Source organism: Rousettus aegyptiacus, unplaced genomic scaffold, assembly GCF_014176215.1.
Source record: "Rousettus aegyptiacus isolate mRouAeg1 unplaced genomic scaffold, mRouAeg1.p scaffold_m13_p_2, whole genome shotgun sequence".
NCBI classification, from domain to species: domain Eukaryota; kingdom Metazoa; phylum Chordata; class Mammalia; order Chiroptera; family Pteropodidae; genus Rousettus; species Rousettus aegyptiacus.
This window is the reverse complement of record NW_023416295.1, coordinates 151,118,370-151,137,170: the sequence shown is the minus strand read 5'-3', so window position 1 is coordinate 151,137,170 and position 18,801 is coordinate 151,118,370. Positions and strand designations below refer to the sequence as shown.

The 18,801-nt window shown below is 37.7% G+C and overlaps 1 protein-coding gene across 2 annotated transcripts; it reads left to right on the top strand.

Annotated features, from left to right (window-relative positions):
- The first annotated feature begins 6,051 nt into the window (after nt 1-6,051).
- Nucleotides 6,052-15,315, top strand: PDE6H (phosphodiesterase 6H). Of its 2 annotated transcripts, none has more exons than XM_016140554.2 (4): nt 6,052-6,359; nt 10,599-10,779; nt 11,814-11,854; nt 14,077-15,315. In XM_016140554.2, exons 2-4 carry the CDS (start codon nt 10,646-10,648, stop codon nt 14,151-14,153), a joined length of 252 nt encoding a protein of 83 aa, XP_015996040.1. In that variant the 5' UTR covers nt 6,052-6,359; nt 10,599-10,645; the 3' UTR covers nt 14,154-15,315. The 2 variants fall into 2 exon arrangements, with proteins under 2 accessions (XP_015996040.1, XP_015996039.1); XM_016140553.2 differs by lacking the exon at nt 6,052-6,359 and adding an exon at nt 6,666-6,870.
- Nucleotides 15,316-18,801: the final 3,486 nt, after the last annotated feature.

Here is an 18,801-nt window from a genome sequence, read left to right as displayed (position 1 = left end):
TAATGTCTCGATATTCAGTATTTACATTGTTTCAATATTTTTAATGCTGACTAATGAAGCCTGTGTATTTGGAGAAACAAACATTCATTTCGTTGTCATTTAAATGTGTTGCATTTTGTTGACTTCATTTTGTAAACTGGTACCACCAGATATATGTTGTTCTTAGTCAATGGAACTGAAATAATAATGAAGGAGATGGTGGTCGTTTGGTGGGAGAAAACAGATTAATATAGGAAAATATAAAAAGGAAAGCAATTAAAATTAAAATTAATAAAAGTATTGACAATCAAATACAGATTTAGTCATAAATTTCAAAATGATATAGGTAGAAGATAGACCTTGAAAGTATCTGACTGTATTATAAATAAAAGCAAATATTAATTTACACAGAAGACAGTAAAATTTATAGCTCACTACTCTCAAGAGGAGACACACTTCTTCTTTCAGTAATCTTACTTAGCTAGGCACCTTTTCGATTCCAGGTACTGTACTAGGCACCAGTGAGATAGCAATAAACACCAGACAAAACCTCTGCTTTCTTGTGGAACTTACGTTCTAAGGGAGACAGACAAAAGATAACATAGGTATAATAAATTATTTGGAACGAGAAAGATTTTAAAAATCAGAATGGTAGATTCATGCTCTATATGCTATTTTCATGCCATGTCTCATGCTATTAGGAAAAGAACTCACTAATCAAACAAGACATTTTTTTCATGCTAAGCCCAATGTGTCCTCACAATTTTTCTTAATGAATTGCTTTTGGTACAGGTATTGGAAGGTTTAGAAGCCCCTAAAAAATGCTTGTAATGTTCGTATGTGTGCAGTGTGTGTGCATTTATTGGGGGAGGAGAGAGCATTCATAACTTTCATCAAATTCTCAAAGAGGCCACAACCTCAAAAAGATTAAGAATTGCTAATTTAGAGTCTCTTCTTGATATACTGAAGACTTTCAGTAAGTAGGAGGACAACTGCCATGTTCTCTGAAAATATCTTCCAGCATCATACTCAGGGCATAGATGTACCTGAAATCACCATTTCTCATTTTCTTTGCTGCAGTTTATTGCTCACATGTATTTATCAGATAGGAAAACAGATTAAGATACTCTTCGAAGAAGACTAAAATGGCAGATCCTCCTCTTATAGCCCATGCTAACAAAGATGCACTATGTATTAAGGCTCTTTTTTTTTTTTTTTTAATATTTCACATATAAGTGAGATTATGTGGTTGGTATTGACTTTCTCTATCTGACTTATTTCACTTAGCATAATGCCCTCAAAGTCCATCTATGTTGTCACAAATGACAAGATTTCCTTATTTTTCATGGCTGAATAATATACCATTGGGGATGTGTGTGTGTGCGTGTGTGTGTGTGTGTGTGTGTGTGTAGAAAATTCACATTTTCTTTATCTATTCATCCAGTCATGGAAACTTAGGCTGTTTTCATGTCTTTGTTATTATAAATAATGCTGCCATGAATATGTGCATATATACATATGTTTCTGTTAGTGTTTTCATTTTCTTTGAATAAGTATCCAGAAGTGCAATTATGGGTCATATGGTAGTTCTATATTTAATTTTTTGAGGAGCTGCCATACTGTTTTCCACAATGGCTGCACCAATTTACATTCCCACCAAAAGCTCACAAATGATCTCTTTTTTCCACATCCTTGCAACAGTTATGATTATTATTTTTTTTTGATAATGGTCATTTTAACAGGTATAAAGTGATGTGTCATTGTGGTTTGATTTGCATTCCCCTGATGATTTGTGATGTGGAGCCTCTGATCATGTACTTGTTGATCATCTATATGTCTTTGGAAAAATGTCTGTTAAGATATTCTGCTCATTTTAAATTGGATTTTTTTTTCTCGCTATTGAATTGTATGATTTCATTATCTATTTTGGATATTAATCCATTATCAGATATACGATTTGCAAAATATTTTTTTCCCATTCCATAGGCTGCTTTTTCATTTTGTTGTTGGTTTCATTTGCTGTGCAGAAGCTTTTTAATTTGATGTAGCCCCAATTGTTTATTTTTGTTTTTGGTGTCAAATAAAAAATTATCAAATCATCACCAAGACTAATGTCAAGGAGCTTATTACTGCCTGTGTTTTCTTTTAGGAATTTCACTTTTCCTTACAGTCTTACATTCAAGTTTTTACTTCCACTTTGAGTTAATTCTTATGTCTGATGTAAGATAGTGGTCCAATCTCATTCTTTTGCAGGTGGCTATCCAGTTTTGCCTTCCCTTCCCTTTTAAAATTCAATTTCCACTTGTTCGTTGTTATCATAAATGAATTGATTTTTGTGTATTGATCTAGTATCCTTCAACCTTGCTGAACTCACTTATTAGTAATAGGAAGGCTTTTAAATGTAGTTTCCTGAAGATTTTTCTATGTAGACAATCATGCCATCTCTAAATAGAAACAGCTTTATTATTTTTTATTCTAGTTCTAAGCTATATACTTTCTATTTTTTCATGTCTGATTGTATTGGCTAAGATTTCCAAGACCATGTAGAATAAGAGTGATGAGAGAAGACATTCTTGACTTTTTCCTGATTTTAGAATTGAAAGCATTCAGTCTTTCACAGTTAGATATGATGTTAAATGTAGGTGTTTCGTTGATGCTCTGTATGCATTCCCCTTTATGTCTAGTTTGCCAAACGTTTTCTTTTCTTTTTTTTTTTTTTTAAATTCTGAAAGTGTGCTAGATTTTACCAAATGTATTTTCTGCATCAATTTATATGATCATAACATTTTCTTCTTTAGCCTGTTTTTATAGTGCATTATGTTGGTTGAGTTTTAAATATCAAGCATGTCTTGCATATATGGAATAAGTCATGCTGGTCATGGTGTATTATTATTTTTATATATCGCTGGATTTGATTTGCTAATGTTAAGGATTTTTACATCTAATTCGTGAGTGATTTTGATTGGTATTTTTCCTTTATACAGTTTTTGTCTGGTTTTGGTGTCAAAAAATTTCATTAAGGTGAAACTGGCCTCATGAAATGAAGAGGGAAGTGTTATCTCATCTCTATATTCTGAAAGATAATATTGTATTTTTAATTAATAAGTTATTTTTTTTTCAAGATTAACAATATACCAGAGAATCCATAAACATGGTAGGGTATTAAGGGAAATCAGGGTCAGTCTTAAAATTTTTTTTTCACATTAGTGGGTTTCTCTCTGGAGTCCACTGTGTATTAGTCAGAGTTGGAAGCTCAGTCTAGGAGATTCCAACTGTGGAGAAAATGTGGCTTTGTTGTATATCTTCCTACTCACGGCTATTTTAAGAAACACTAAAGAAAGATTAGAGATTAGCACTTGTATAAGCAGCTTGTGGGACAGCTAAAATTTTAATCACTTTCTAATTACTTGGTACCTGTCCTTCGACTCTTTTCCTGTATATAATTAATAATACTTTCCCATCTGTCAGAAGGGATCAAGAATTACAGAGCTATAGAACATAGATTTTCATGACATTTAGTTTTACAATTTATATGCAATAAAACACTCTCTGTGGTGTATGGTTCTGTGAGTTTTGAAGAATGCATAGAGTTGTATATCCACTATATAATCAAGATACTTAATAGTTTCACCTTCCTTCAAAAACCTCTTGCATTTTCCCTTTCTGCTCAACTCTTCCCCTCAATCCCCTCAATCTCTTCTCCCTATAGTTTTACCCTTTCCAGATGTTAACAATGAAATCAAATAATATAGAGACTTTTGATTCTGGGTTCTTTTACTTATAAAAATGTGTTCAATATTCATTTATCTCATTATATCTGTCAATTTATTCTTTTTAGTTTTGGCCCAGAAAATTTCCTGCTGGTTTTATTTCTCTTATTTGTAAAATCTTAGAGTATCCAGCACACCCAAAGTCCTACTAGAGAAATTCCTTGGTGATGGATGACCTTGTGTAGAGCAGTGTGTGACCCATTTCCTGATTGATGAGATCAGAGATAGACAACTGACCAAGAGTCAGCCAACACTAGGTTAGCCAACGACCCATGAAATGACCTGGTAGAAGAGCTCTGTCCAACAGAGGCAGTGTGTACTGACTGTGGCTGGCCAGCCTACTCGGATCCTCTAAGAAGTTTTGGAACAAGCAGCCATTTGGAACAGAGAATGATGGATGTATTCCCTGAAGATACAAAATGTCTAGATCTTTAGAATTTCCCAGTGGCTTGAACAATGTTTCATTCCGCACAAAGCCTTGCTGAGGTTGATTGAGATCCCGTCTTTCATGCTTCCTCTTATACCCCATACTTTTGCTCTTTTCATTGTTCTTTCTTTCTAGATATTAAAAATTCCTTCTTTTATCATTTCTTTTTCTGTTTCAAAAACTTTCTTTATTATTCACTTCAGGAGAGTTTTTCAAACTAAATACTTGGCCTTTCCATGCATCCATCACCCCTCACTCTCCACTCTCCTGGATCTCCCTTGAAGGGGCAAGAGTTGTGGCAAAGCATCCCTCAATGCCCAACATGGAGAATCACTGAGTTATATATTTTCTTCCTGGCAAGTGTGGTTTATCTCTCTCAAGTGTGTTGGATGGCAAAAAAATGAGAACCGTGGCACACTAAATCATTTATTTTACATCTGAGAAAACTAAGACTCAAAAAGGTGGCAATGTTCTCACATAGCAAAAGTGTGATAAAACCAAGCCTACACAATTGTTTAGAATAGCACTTCTCAAACATTACTGTGCAAACAAATCACCTTGGTACCTTGTTAAAATGCAGATTCTAATGCAGTAAGTCTGGCGAAGGGTTTGGTATTCTTCATTTCTAGCAAGTGCCCAGATAGTACAGAGGCATTACACTTCGTGCAGCAACATTCTTACATTATTACACTTTCGACTGCTGTTTGAATTGCAGTCCTTCACCTTCATTCTCAAAGCAATGGAGCATGTGTGACAATTTGACAGATAAGCATCTGAATATCCATATGCTTGGTATGTAGGAAGATGTGACTGGTAATGGAAACACAGGGCATGGAAAGACCTATCTAGACAAAACCCTCTGCTGGCTCTGCAAGGTGTTTGCTGCCTTCGAAACTCTAATTTTGGTAAAGACCACAGGAAAGCTTTTTAAAAATCCTATAAGCTGTTTAGCTGCCATGTAATCTGCTTGGGGTTGCAGGCTAAAAATCTTTCCCTGCTTAAGAAGGATAAATTGACCTTCTTTTTCTCTAATCTTATGGAGTGCAGTTTTCTAACAAGCAATGATTTAGAGAAGGCACACTGAAATTCACTGGTAAGGCCTAAGAGTGACAAGCGACACATCCTTCTTGGTCCAAGTCAGTTTTGTCATAGTATAGTAGAAAGAAAGTTAAATATGCAAGGTGTTCCCAAGCTCGGGCCTTTTCTCTAGCTCCAATACTAACTTGATATGCAATCTTGAATAAATCACTTAATTTTTCTATGACAAATTTGTCAAAAGAGCTTAATGATACTGGCATATGGACGAGGTTTATCTAAAACTCTATAAAGTGATGTATGAATTAATACCAGCAGCTCAATGCAGTTGGAAGACTGAAGCAAAGTGTCCCACCGAATTGGATTAGAGCTTAGCCTCTACACCTAAAGTCTCTGGGTTTGAAAGATCCAGTAATCAATTTTCAAATATATGTCATCAGTGAAGAGTTCCAAGGTGTCAGCTGGGCTCTTTCTCTGTCAAGGATCACTGAATTTTATATCATTCCTGAGTTGTGATCTTATCTCTCTGAGGAAATACGTACAATGCCTGTTAGGGAGAAAAATTGTATACTTCTCAGTGTCCCCACTGCATCAGAGGAAACTATGGTTTGTGCTCTTTTTTCCAGTTATCTAGAGTCCCATAAAAATTATGTCATAGTGAGTGTGCGTGTGTATATGAGAGTGTGTGCATCTATGTGTGTGAGAGAGAGAGGAAGAGAGGGGAGGAGGTGGAGAGAGAGGTTGTGTGTGTGGGGCGGGGGAGGGAAGGCATGGAAGATAACAAGAACTAAAGGTAGAGAAAGACAAACAAAATTGCACCCCAAACTGCAAATCTACTCTTGGATATCAACACTTATATGTGTTTGTGAAATCAATACCTAATTATTGACAGGAGAGAGCTCGAGTGAGTTTTCAGAAGAGTATCCAATGAATAGAGACCTCCTAAGACTATCCTAGGCTCACCCCATATTCTTTCTACTTCTTTGCACCCAGGTTGGTGCTCTAAGCTGATGACGGTGGGATTAGGTAGCATGAGGGTGTTACAGAGAGATAAATCAGGATGCAATGATCCTTTATTCATCTACTGTGAAGAAGGCAACTGGACAGCTTATAAGAGCAACACTCAGCTCTACACTTCTCAACTTCTGGTGAGTTTAAGCAGGATACTATCAAAGGGCTTTGGGCGGGGTGGGATCGATTTGGCTTTCAAAAAAAGAAACGAGTGAAGAATCAGTGGGCCTGGACTAGGGCTGAGAATGAAAATAGAAGAAAACAGGGAAATACACCCAAACTTCCTTATTATGCCATGTGACAATCTAATAAGTGAAATTTGATTATTACAAGGTCACTGCAAACCTTGATTACTAACTTCATTTAGAAGGAACCCTGAATGGACCCTCCTTTTTTTATGGCTACATAGACAACAGTTGTCTGGGAAAGGAATGATCTGGGGCACTAAATGGCCACAGAACACACAGGTCTTTACTCTTCGGATGCACTTGAAAACTTGGCTCAGGTGCCAGGAGGCTGACATGAGGGTGTGAGGATAAGGACAAAGAAAGCCAGAGCCAGAGCCAGTGTGGGAATGACCGCAGTGCAGTGCGGGTGGCCGAGCCTGCTCCCTCGGAGGTTCAAGTGTTTGTTCCAATCTGAAACGAGGTACTTACTGGATTTTTGTTTATGTTTTTTTTCTCATGGCTTTGGTTGGATCTTCTCTGCTTCTCCAAATTATTTGATTCTGTCTGCCTCAACGGGACCCTGGGTGATATTCATGGGCCCAACCCTATCTGTGGAGGAAACAATCTTTCTGAACCCGTTTTTCCCCCATCCCTTCTCTTTGTCCACAAACAATAAAATTGTCTATCTACCCATTTCTTTGCTGAGAAAGAGGGAACTAGAAGTGTAGAGTGATAATAGCAACATCAGAAAGGCTGACCCAAGAATCTTCTTACATTGCTTTTCCTTAGCTGGAAATTATGGAGGATCATCCTCTCTAGCTTCCTACAGCCGAGCTCTGCTGCTGCTTGGGTCTAAGGAGACACTAACTCTGCTTCCTTATAAGACTATGCTTTGAAATATCACATTGTTGCCTCCACTTCTGTATGCAGAAGAAAAGTTTATAATCTTCCAAAAAGTGAGGGCTAACATTGCTCAGCAGACAGGAAAATATTATGCCTCATGAAGGAATGGCTTGCTTGACAATTTTGGAGGTAAAAATGTGGAACTTCCTCTTGTAGCTAAAATCAAGTCTAATACTGAATATTTAGAATTATTCAGCTCCGAGGATGCCCTTGGAATGCCTAGGAAAGCACAGTCAGGATAAATTTAGCCTTTGGTGATAACTGTGGATGACAGGACTGATGTCCAAGACAGGAGAGAGTTGTATTTGTTCTTTTTTTCCCGAAGGTTTTACAGGGAGAACTGGAGCGTAAATCTCTGACAGAAACTCTAGAGATTGATTGACTGTCCTAGGTACTAAAAAACAAATGGTATACAAGACACACAAAAAAATGTGATAACAATTATTATCCATCTTATAAATCCCAAGGGCCATGAAGATCCAGGGAAAAACCAGGCAACGGTTAGGCAGCTCTTCCTGGGAAGAATTCTTTTACATAATGCATCACACTTAGAATTAGACATGGACTCTGTCCAAGCCTAGAGGTTCAACTTCAAAATTCTATGAACATTCAAAAGAAACTGGCAAGAGAAAAAGAGGAAGTGTCAGAGGGGGATGGAAGTCAAGTGTGAATTTTAAGTTCTTTGGAATTGATATTAGAGATGTCAAAGCAATCTGAGAAAGGTAGAATTCCTTTTAAGACAGAATTCTGAGACCAGGAATAAGTTATTAGTTGGGGCACTTGAGAGATGCAGAGGATCACCCAGTAGGTGTTGATGACAGTCACCTCTTAGGTGCATGACAAGGGCTCTGCAGCAGATGGCTCAGGAGAAGGCAGGCGTGGGGAGTCCAAGTGAACCTGTGTTCCAACCACAGATTTGTTTGCATGGTTTCTTGACTCTAGTACATAGTTACTCTTTTTGAGCACTTTTCACCAAATATTTTATTTATATCATCTCTTCTAATTTTTCCTATAACTCTAAAAAACAGGTATTATTTGATTCATTTTGTAGATGGAATGAGGTCCAGAGAGGTTATACAACTTGTCCAAGGTCATATAGCCAGTTTTGTAAAGCAAGAATTTGAAACTATGTCTATTTGATTCTAAAGCACATACTTTGGACTGTTTTGCCCCCAAAGGGTAATTTGACCAATTAGAGTTACCTTAGGCCTTCATAATAATTTTTTTTTTAGTATAAGAGTGTACCATTAAATATTTGAGATATAGTTATATTTACAAAATTGATTATTATTTACCTGAAATTCAAATTTAATTGGGTGTCCTGCATTTTTATTTGCTAAATCTGACAATCCTAACCCCCCAGTGGACTCTCCAGATGAGAGAAAGAAAAGTTCGTGGTTCCCTACTATTTTGAAAGAATTGGGAAGTCCAAAAAACTTGATCTGAGAGAAATTCTGTAGTTTTTCTCTGTGGCTTTGGCAGAACTGAGATGTGTCACTTACTGGTGGCACACTCTGAGACTGAGATGTGCTCTTGGCTGCACATCAGCGATTCACATGGTCCGAACCACACTTGGGAGAGGCACAAACATTGCCTGTTTACCAGGGCAGGAGAGATTCCACTGGACAAGAATTGGATTGAGTGAGCAGAGGAGCTGGCAGGCATTTCCTAATGCCACTTAGGGCTTCGTAAGGTGATCATCTATCATCTATGGTTTGATGGAGAAGGTCACAGGGTCAGGATCTCATGTTCAAAGTATCAGTTCTATTTCTTAATTTATTTACTCATTTGACAAATATACATGGCATACCTATGAAATGTCAGGCACTGTTGTAGATTCTGTGGCTACAGAAATTAACAAAAACTGATGAAGCATCTTCATGGAGCATATTTTAGTGGGAGATTAAGACAAAATTTATAACATGAGCAGGTGATCCAGAAGCCTGGCCAGCTTTCACCATCCTGCTTCCAGCTCACGAATTAGTCAGTGCGTTTCTATTGATAAAGTGAGGACTGGTAAGAGAGGATGAAAATAGTAATTGGGGAAATGAAAATAAGAAAAAAAAATCTTGGAGGCAAGGATAATAATTGAGTATATTTTGAAAGCAGTAAGAAAAAGTTGATGAAGTTATACAGTTTAAGATCTGAAGGATGTGCAGTGTAGCAGAAAGAAAGAGGGTTAGCTTAGGCCAAAGATTGTCCAGGAGAATTGAAGCTAAGGATAATAGCATAAATCTATAATGGGTGAGAACTCCAAGGCAGTAGATTATGAAAGGGGTTGGCTCAAGGTGAGAGATTAAGGCTATTTAAAAGTTCTTTGGAATTTTTCAGAAGCTTTCTTCCCAGAGTGAATATTATCAATCATTGTGCTAGAAAGAAAAAAAAAAAAAAACTGCTTTAGCTTAGCATATTTATTTTTTAAACTTACCTTTGTTAATCATTTTCTTTATTCGTATTTGAATAATGACAATATATGTTTCTATAGCTAAAATGAAAGTCTGTGAAAACCGTATTAGGTAGATCCGTGGTTTAGATGGGAGAAAATGTTAAAGATTTCTGAGAAATGTGTAGCTGAAGAATCTCATGTCTGAATATGGAGTTAAATCACAAACTTACTACTTAATCATCCTGCATCGACTTCCTTATTTGCGTGCGTGTGTGTGTGTGTGTGTGTGTGTGTGTGTGTGTGTGTGAGTGTATTGGGATGTATTAAATACTTTCACGGATATTGGTATACCTGGTTCAGTGCTTTCTCTGTCCAGGTGACTACACTGTCACCACCCCCAAAACTGGGAAAGAAACCTCTGGATCATGTGAGAATTAAATAAAACAAAGACTATAAAGAACAAAGGCCATAAAAACTGGGTCAATAAACATTTAGTCAGGTTATTTTGCAGCTGGATGGAAAAATATGCAAAGCTTAAATAACATATCATGCTGTAAAGTCTGTAGACATCATTTAGTCCATTTCTTTTCCTTTATGGATGGTGCAACTGATCTCAGTGGGGAAGCGGACCATTCTAATAAATTCACATAAAAAGCTAGTGGCAAATTTATTGGAACAACAGACATATCTAGATTTTTTTGAAATCTATCAGTTGTCAGTTTGTATTCCACTATATTGAATGTCTCCATCGATTTATACCGTATTAAAAAAAAATTCTTTAAAAGATAAATTCTTCCCTATTATGTCAACACAACATACTTAGGTTCTTTATCGAGGTGCTTTTCTTTCCTAGTTTATTGCAAAGGTCTAATCATCAGCGGTCCTCATACTTTGAAGGATCCTCTCTTTTTCTCTCACAGTCAAAGGTGCTCAAAAGAGAACCATCGGCCACTCCTGGACTATCAGAATGAGTGACACTACTACTTTGGTTCCTCCAGCTTCCAACCAGGGTCCCACCACCCCACGCAAAGGGCCCCCCAAGTTTAAGCAGCGGCAGACTCGCCAATTCAAGAGCAAGCCTCCTAAGAAAGGCGTGAAAGGGTAAGATCAAAATGAAAAAGACTTCCTATTGGTTTTTTTTTCTCCCACAAGACTGCTTTGATTTTGAGATTTAATACTCACAACATTAAATAGACTTAAAAAATTTGCACCACATCTTCCATTTCCCTGTCTATGATAATCTTTGCAGAATCATGTTTTTAGCCCTGGAATACTTTCTCACTTCGCTCCCAGGTCTATGGCCAAATATAATATGGCAAATGGAGCTTTTCACAGTAACCTTTGACTTGACGTTCCAGACTCTTCTTGACCATATCCTTTCATCAATATACCCTGTGCTTTAATCTGGAATACAGAACTATTGGACATTTCCAGAACTCACAGTTTACTTTTATGGCTTCAAATCTTATGTCTTAAGTTTTCTATTTTTCTCTTTCTCTTCTGGGCAAAGTCTTATTTATTTTCAACATACACTCATATGTTAATTTCTTTTTGAAGCTATTACTGACTCTCTTAGACAAATGTTATTACTCTGAAGGTTGCATTTTGCACATATGGCTATCATAACTTGTATTATTTTATATTACATTTATTTATTTTAATCTGTTCCATGAGACTGAGCTCCCTCAAAGAAAATTTGTTTGTTTGTTTTTTTCTTAATTCCCTGTGCCTAACACAGTGCCTGGCACATAGCAGATGCTTAATAAATGCTTTTGGGTAACTGAACAAACATATGAATTAATCATTTTAATGCCTTCACATTGCTTTCTCCTTTCAATTTCTATTTTAGAAAGCGGATCTTGACTAAATTGCCTCACTGATAATTCTTTCTGGCTCTCAGTTATCTCAGGTTGTATTTTTGCAGGGGGAATGTCTCTGTGCTAAGACACACTGTCTAAAACCTGCCCGAGTGGCATTTTCTTTGCCTTAATTCAGTGCAAACAAAAGCAGTTTCTCAAATTCAAAAGCTGAAACCTTCTTCTTCTTCCCCCTTGAATTAGGAAACTCTTCCTGAGTCGTTCCAGGACCCATTTGTTCTGATCTCAGCTAATTTCTCTTTTTATTTTTTCCTGTAGATTTGGAGATGACATCCCAGGCATGGAAGGGCTAGGAACAGGTGAGCCACATAAAGACTTAAGGGAGGACTTTACACTTGGCATTTCATCTTCTTATCTGCTTTGGGCCTCAAGGAGCAGTTGAAAGTTCCAGAAAAATTTAAGGCTGCAGATCCTTTGAAGACCTAGAAATGTGGGGTTTTAATTTGACCTCCTAAGATTATGTGTGTGCCCAGATGCAAACAAAAGAAATCAGAGCAGACCCAAAGTTAAATGAATCTTCTTGTTTTGTTCAACAACTCTTGAGGGAATATAATGGTGAATTGTCAACTTTCATAGTGGAAAGAGTCTCAGAGTTAGTCTAGACCAACTTCTTTATTTTTCGGAAGAGAAATCTGAGACATAGAAAAATTAAGTGGCAATCCAAGTCCATGAGTGAGGTATTGGAAACAAGGGAGGGGCCTGGAGAACCCTTCCACTCTACCAGGCTGACCACTCCCTTACCAGCTTCCTTTTTTACACATACTCTGTAACCCTGAACAGGGCGCTACACACTGAAAGTATCCAATACAATATTTTTAAATTGCCTAGAATTTTTTTATTCATGGGAAAATGAATGTCTTTTCCTTTAAAAACTTAACAAGCTTTATTTTGCAGAGCGGTCTTAGGTTTACAGAAAAATTAAGCAGAAAGTACAGAGTTTCTATATAGCCCCTCTGCCACGTTCCTACCCCTGTATAGTTTCCCTTATTGTTAGTATCTTGCAATAGTGTGGTCCATTATAATAGATGAATCGGTATTGATACATTATTATTAACTAAAGTTTATAGTCTATATTAAGATTTATTCTTTGCGTCATTCTCTAGTTCTATGAGTTTTAACAAATGCACCATGTCATGCATCCACCATTGCAGGTTTATACGGAATAGTTTCGCCGTCCTCAAAATCCCCTGTGCATCTGTCCATCCCCTCCTGCCCTACAAACTCCTGACACAACCACTAATATTCTTACTGTCTCTATAGTTTGGCCTTTTCCAGATTGTCATGTAGTTAGAATCGTACGGTTTTACAGCTTTTCTAGATTGGCTTCTCTCACTTAGGAATATTTATTCATTTAAGTTTCCTCCAAGTCTTTACATTGCTTGATAGCTCATTTATCTCTATCACTGAATAATATTTCACTGTATGGTTGTATCACAATTTATTTATCCTATTGAAGGACATCCTAGTTGGTTCCCAGTTTTAGTAATTATGGATACAGCTGCTACAAACTTCCTCTTGCAGATTTTTGTGTAGACATCAGTTTTTAACTCATTCAATGCACTTTTGATCAATGGTAGCACTTGTAGTAATCAGTGTCCTTACTAGGTATTTCTCAGTGTACTTGCTTTTTTTGCAGTCTAATGTCACTTCTGGGATCTCAGATAAAATTTCTAGCCATTTTATAAAACTCACATGCTATTTTTCTGAATCGAATTGCTTCTATATTTTGGCCAGGTGCATTTAGGACCAGCAAATTCACTTTGGACTCTGGAAGATAGCTTAACTCTGCCAAAATATTTGGAGTAATGGAAAGAGGTTTATACTGGGACAAAATCTGAGGTCTTTGACATGGTCCAAGTCTCATCTCTACAACATTGTGATTTTTTGCTATGTGTTTAAACTTTCTGGGTATCAGCCAGCTTCTCTATATCTCAGGGACAATAGCATATTATTGCCTAATGAAAGGGCCTGGAGTAAAGAATATTTGAGGTCACTTCTCAATTTGTGATTGGATGTAGGCATTTCAAAATGTGGAGGAACTGAAGAGAGAGTCAGAAAAGCCCAAGGAGCCCATAAGGATTGGGAGGGGGTAAGGAGAACCCAGGCCACAGGAATTTAATGCACTCTTATTTCTTGTTTTAACCCTTGGTCTGACTAGAATTCTACTTCTATTTTCTCCTGGGTGGTTGTGCCTTGGGGAGGTCCCCTGCATCAGTGAGATGTACCCCCACTGAAATTCCCTGTGCAAAAGCCTTCAGTCACCTCCCTAAAGAGGAAGCAGAATAAAAACCAACAAAGATGCCCAGAGGGGTCATTCTGGGGACATCAAAGCCCTAAGAGGATTAATGAAGCAACTGTTCTGATCCTTTCTGAGCTTCAGGGCCATTCTAGATAAGTTTCCAGTCATCTGGACAATGAATAAGAGAGAAAAGTGCAGTGTCTCTGCCCGAAGGACTCCGTTTGATCTGAAGAGGCTCTCTTGGGAGTGAGGTTGGCTTTTAAGTTCTTCTCTTTCTTGCAGATATCACGGTGATTTGCCCCTGGGAGGCCTTCAGCCACCTGGAGTTGCATGAGCTTGCCCAGTTTGGAATCATCTGAGGCATCAGAGGTTCTGCCACCCTCAACAACACCTGCTGTAACTTTGATCGCTTTTGCTCTATTGATCTGCCAGAGTCTTGATTTTAGTCTTGTTCGGAAGTGGTTTCTTTGGCTTACAGTCATTTCCTTTAAATTAAGAGTTACCTTAGTGTCAGACTCTGTCACGCAGTATAGTTTAGCTCAGAATAGTGGGTGAAAATCGACTTTTGTTAGGGCATTTCAAACTTTACCACCTTTTCCTAGCAGCTAGTTAGAAGTCTTCAGTATTTCTTTAAATTTTCTTTATTTGTTAAGTCCTTCGAATCTCTTTTTGCTGGACATTCTTTATGATTAGTAATAGGCTTTTAAGATAATCATTTATGTCACTCCCCTCCCCTTCTCGTTTAATAAAGGTGATATTTACCTCAAACTTTATGAAGTTGTGTTAAATGTTATATGCAAATGATGTCTGTTCTTAAAAAAAAATTAAACAAAGAAGGCACAGTCATTCAAGAAAAAAGCACAGTGCATGCAAAAGAGCATCAGATTAAGAGTCAAGTCCTAATTCTACTTTGTAACTTTGTAAATCACACACTTTCTGGGTCTGAATTTTATTGAACCAGGTTAGCTCTAAAGTCCTATGCAACTTTAAACTGTATAGCTCAAAGTTGGTGGAAGACTGGAGATTTAAGCTCAGGACTCTGACAGTGTGAAGCTTCTTTTTAATGCCTTGATTCAATTGATTGAAAAGATTCATAGCATACTCTAAAGTTTAGACTCAGATGCAAAGGATAGGCAGTCGATCCCTCAAAATAAAATGGTTTGCTTCACCCCCGAATTTGTGTCAAATTTAATGTGCAAGTCCCTAGCTATATCTTTCCCCAATACTTTCAAGGCAATTGTGCAATTCAAATGCTGCCTCTGTCTGACTTGGATGCCTAGGGTTCTAGCAGTATTAATTTCTTCATTTCCCTTTTGTAATCTGTGGTAAAAGAATGAAGTAAATTAACTGAAAAGAGAGGCAGGATGATAGAGAGGAAAGAGATTTGGGTTTTAATCCTGGCTCTACCAGTAAATTGCTCTGTAATTCTAGGGAAAATTTTCACCCTTTGAAACTTTGGGTTTGCCCGAATTCAATAATCTAAGGTTCATGGTACCATAAATTTTGTGATTGGAGGTTTTCAGAGTCTGAACATGGAAATTAGAGACTCAGCACTCAACAAAATTTATTCTGCTGTGGGCTCTGCACTAACTGTTTTGCACAAACAGCCTAGTTACCTTCTGGCCAGGAAACTAGATGCCTACAGAACACATCTGGATTGGTTGGGGGTAAGGAAACTAAGGAATTACAGAGCATGGAAATTTAAAACGCTCCTATTTCTTATTTTGTCTTTGGCCTGACTAGATTTCCACTTATGCTCCCTCCTTAGTAGGAAAAAAATAAAAAAGTACAAAAGACAAAGTAAGATATAAATTCAAAAGTGGAGCTACAACATGCAAAGATTGTGGTGGTAATGTGTGCTTCTCCTCCAGCAAGAACTCCTGCCTCCACCCACACATTTATTTTCCAGTCAGTGGCTCCATTTGACAGCTTTTGGTCTGCATTTGTTCATCCTGGTGTGCCTTTCAGTCAGGGAGGTCTGGGTTCTTTGGCTGGATGAGACTGGTCCACATTTGCCTTACTTTGCAAATGTTTCTTTAAACATGAAGCAGCAGCACTGACAAAACAGAATGCACCCGAAAGAACATATCCAAATGGCCAGGATAAAGAAGTATCTAGAAACCATGTTACATGAGGAACTGTTGAAGGAACTGATGATATTTAACCTGAAAGAGAAAAATGATAATTGCCAGTAAATATTTGAGAAATTGTAATGAACAGAATGAAGCAGGTCTATTTCGTGTAGGATTTTAGCATTTAGTGGTAAACTAGACTAGATATAATTTAAATCCCATTCAAATTCTAGGATTCTATTCTTCTCCTCCTAAATTCTATCATTTCTCTTCCTTCTAATGTGAAACTGGAAAACACTTATTAAATAAACAGCATATATGAAAGAGGTAAATCATTGTCTCCATCAAATCCTGGCAGCAGAGATAACCATATTCAGAGTAATTGAGGAAGTTTAACAAAGGAACTATTTACAAAGGCTTGTGAAAAGTTACAGAGAGCCTACAAAGGTACTTCAGTAATTGGGGACAGCAACAGTGTTGGGGTGTACAACATCACCTACCTTATGCCTGAAGGAACCCCCAAAGGTCTGCTCTGGCTATAAAAGGGCCTCCTGAGATGGCTGTGGCTTTCAGTAGAGAGACATAGCCGACCTGCAGTGATACCCTGGGTAATTAGGAAGGAGCATGGATCAGGATAATACACCCCAAACGTTGTTCTTCTCCCATTGCCTACTCTTCCGTTTATGCTGACATTGGATAAACGCAACTAAAAGTCAGAAGACAAAGGAGCCCATTAGATGTGGTCAGTAAAGTTCACCTCCAACAGCAAATCAGATGCAGAAGGGTGGAGAGGGTAGGCGATGAGGCAAAGGAGGAAATATCCAGCATAGCACTATTATCGAAGAATAGATGCTATTCATCAGCCAGGGATTTGTAGTTAGAGCTGAAAAATAACATAGATATATTTATAACCTCCAAAGTTGATTCTGATGCAAATCACTGGAGTAGAGGAAGGACAACGTTGAATAAGAGGATCACAATAGACAAATGAGAATGATTGCAGAAGGAAATTATCATAGAATTGGAGGGTTTGGAGAATTTTTTGAAATCATCTGATATTTTCCTGATAATAAGAACCATTGTAGATCTCTTATCAAAACACAAAATTTGGGCCCCACTCCAAATTTTCTGAAACTCCAAGGGAGAAATCTTAAAATCTGTATTTTTAATTAGGGCCCCAGGTGATTGTTGTATTTGTGCCAGTTTGGAAACACCGATGTGGTCCAAGCCTATGTTTTAAACATTAAAAGTTACTTAATTCTTAATTTGTTACCACTCAGTGACTGATTTAACCAGTTGTATTTGTCCCCAGTGACATACGTAATACGTGTGAGAACAGGGACCAACATTCACGTGTTCTGGCAGACTGCTTTGCTGACCAGTAAAACTGATAGGCCTCAGCACGCCAGACCTAATCCCGTTCAATGCTTCTACTATTGCAGAGCATGCCAGAGAGTTCAGATTTCAGAATGTAAGTGTTGGACTGAAACAATGTCAGGAAGTATAGGGTCAAAAGGGCACAGTTATTCCCAGGGATGACCTCTTGCCGTTGCCTCACATGGCCACCTCCCTCAGTAACCTCTGTCACTCTCTGTCCTCATCGGGACTAGGGGGGAGCGAGGAGGCACCAGGGAGGGAGAGAGCTTTGTGTCAGCAGGTGGAGGCAGTGACCTTCGCTTATCCTCCACCCCTTTCTTGTTTGTTCATGTCATTGGGTGGAAGTTGGGGTTGATGGTGCTGGTGATGTAAGCACCAAGCCTTATTCTAGAGCTCAATAGCATTACATTCAGAGCAGAAAAGTGTATATCAGGAGAAAACACTCCTCTGGAGGCTCCCACACTGGGTAAATATACACAGTTGTTATTAGACAGTTGCCACTGTGCCATTGACCTCCACTTCTTTTTTTTTTTCTTTTTGCATAATGAGAAAAGCAAGAATCACCATAAATTGAGGAAATAGCAGAGAATATTTTCTTAGTAACTAAGAAGTAAACGGGAAAACAGACATAGATAAGAATAATCAGTAAGACCAATATTTAGCACGAGGGGAAAATCCATTGCATAAGGCTGAACAACACAAACACTAATACAAAACAAAGTAAATCTGACACTGAATTGTTTTAGAGAGAAACAGAAAAGGACTTATAATTTATAAAAGGCCAGAGGGAAAGGCTTACACAGGTCACAAATGTTGTGTGTGTATAAACTAATATAGTGCTTTTGTAATTCTAAATGAGCTGTTTGACTTTCTTCCTACTTCTTGAAGGCAGAGTCATACTGCAAACACTAAAAATAAAAGCAAGAATCATAAACTTATTGTCTACATCAGTCACACCATCATCCCCTTGTGGCAAAACATTCAGGAGGCCTGAGTTCTGCCTGGCTCTGTTACAGCACCTGTTACATAATCAGCTAATTCTTTGCGTTCAGCGTTTGAGAATAAAGCAAAGATATTGCGCTAAATGATCACTAAGGTTCTTAAGAACCAAGTAATAAATCTAAACATAGTTCAAATATGAACAAACCATCCTCTTTATGGCCAGAAGTTATAAGGCATTAAGCCCCAGTTTCTATGAGTGTTTGTTTAACCACTTTCCTTACACATTTCTTCAGGCCCAACAATCAAATCAAATCATGTAGAGTACTGCCACCTGCTGGAACGAATGAACACTGCATGAACACTTGGAAGAGGGACCCATTTCTCTCAGAATCCTTTTAAATGCACTAAGCTTTTGAATTTTTTTGAATTTTTTCCCCATTCATTGACCAATTTAAACTAATTTACTACTTGGCTATCCATGTTCATCATGTGCATGCTTGTCCAAGTACTAGACAAATGTTGAAGAGTATAGAGGTGAGCACAGTACATTTTCTCCCAATGTCCTGTGGCCCACTCCCATTCTCAGCCAATCCCTGTTACGATTTGCTGTGAATAC

Excerpts from the sequence above, each read along its gene's own strand:
- PDE6H (XM_016140554.2), top strand. The coding sequence starts at position 10,646 with ATGAGTGACACTACTACTTTGGTTCCTCCAGCTTCCAACCAGGGTCCC. Across the intron at positions 10,780-11,813 it reads CCTAAGAAAGGCGTGAAAGG|ATTTGGAGATGACATCCCAG; the intron begins GTAAGATCAAAA and ends TTTTTCCTGTAG. Across the intron at positions 11,855-14,076 it reads CATGGAAGGGCTAGGAACAG|ATATCACGGTGATTTGCCCC; the intron begins GTGAGCCACATA and ends TCTTTCTTGCAG.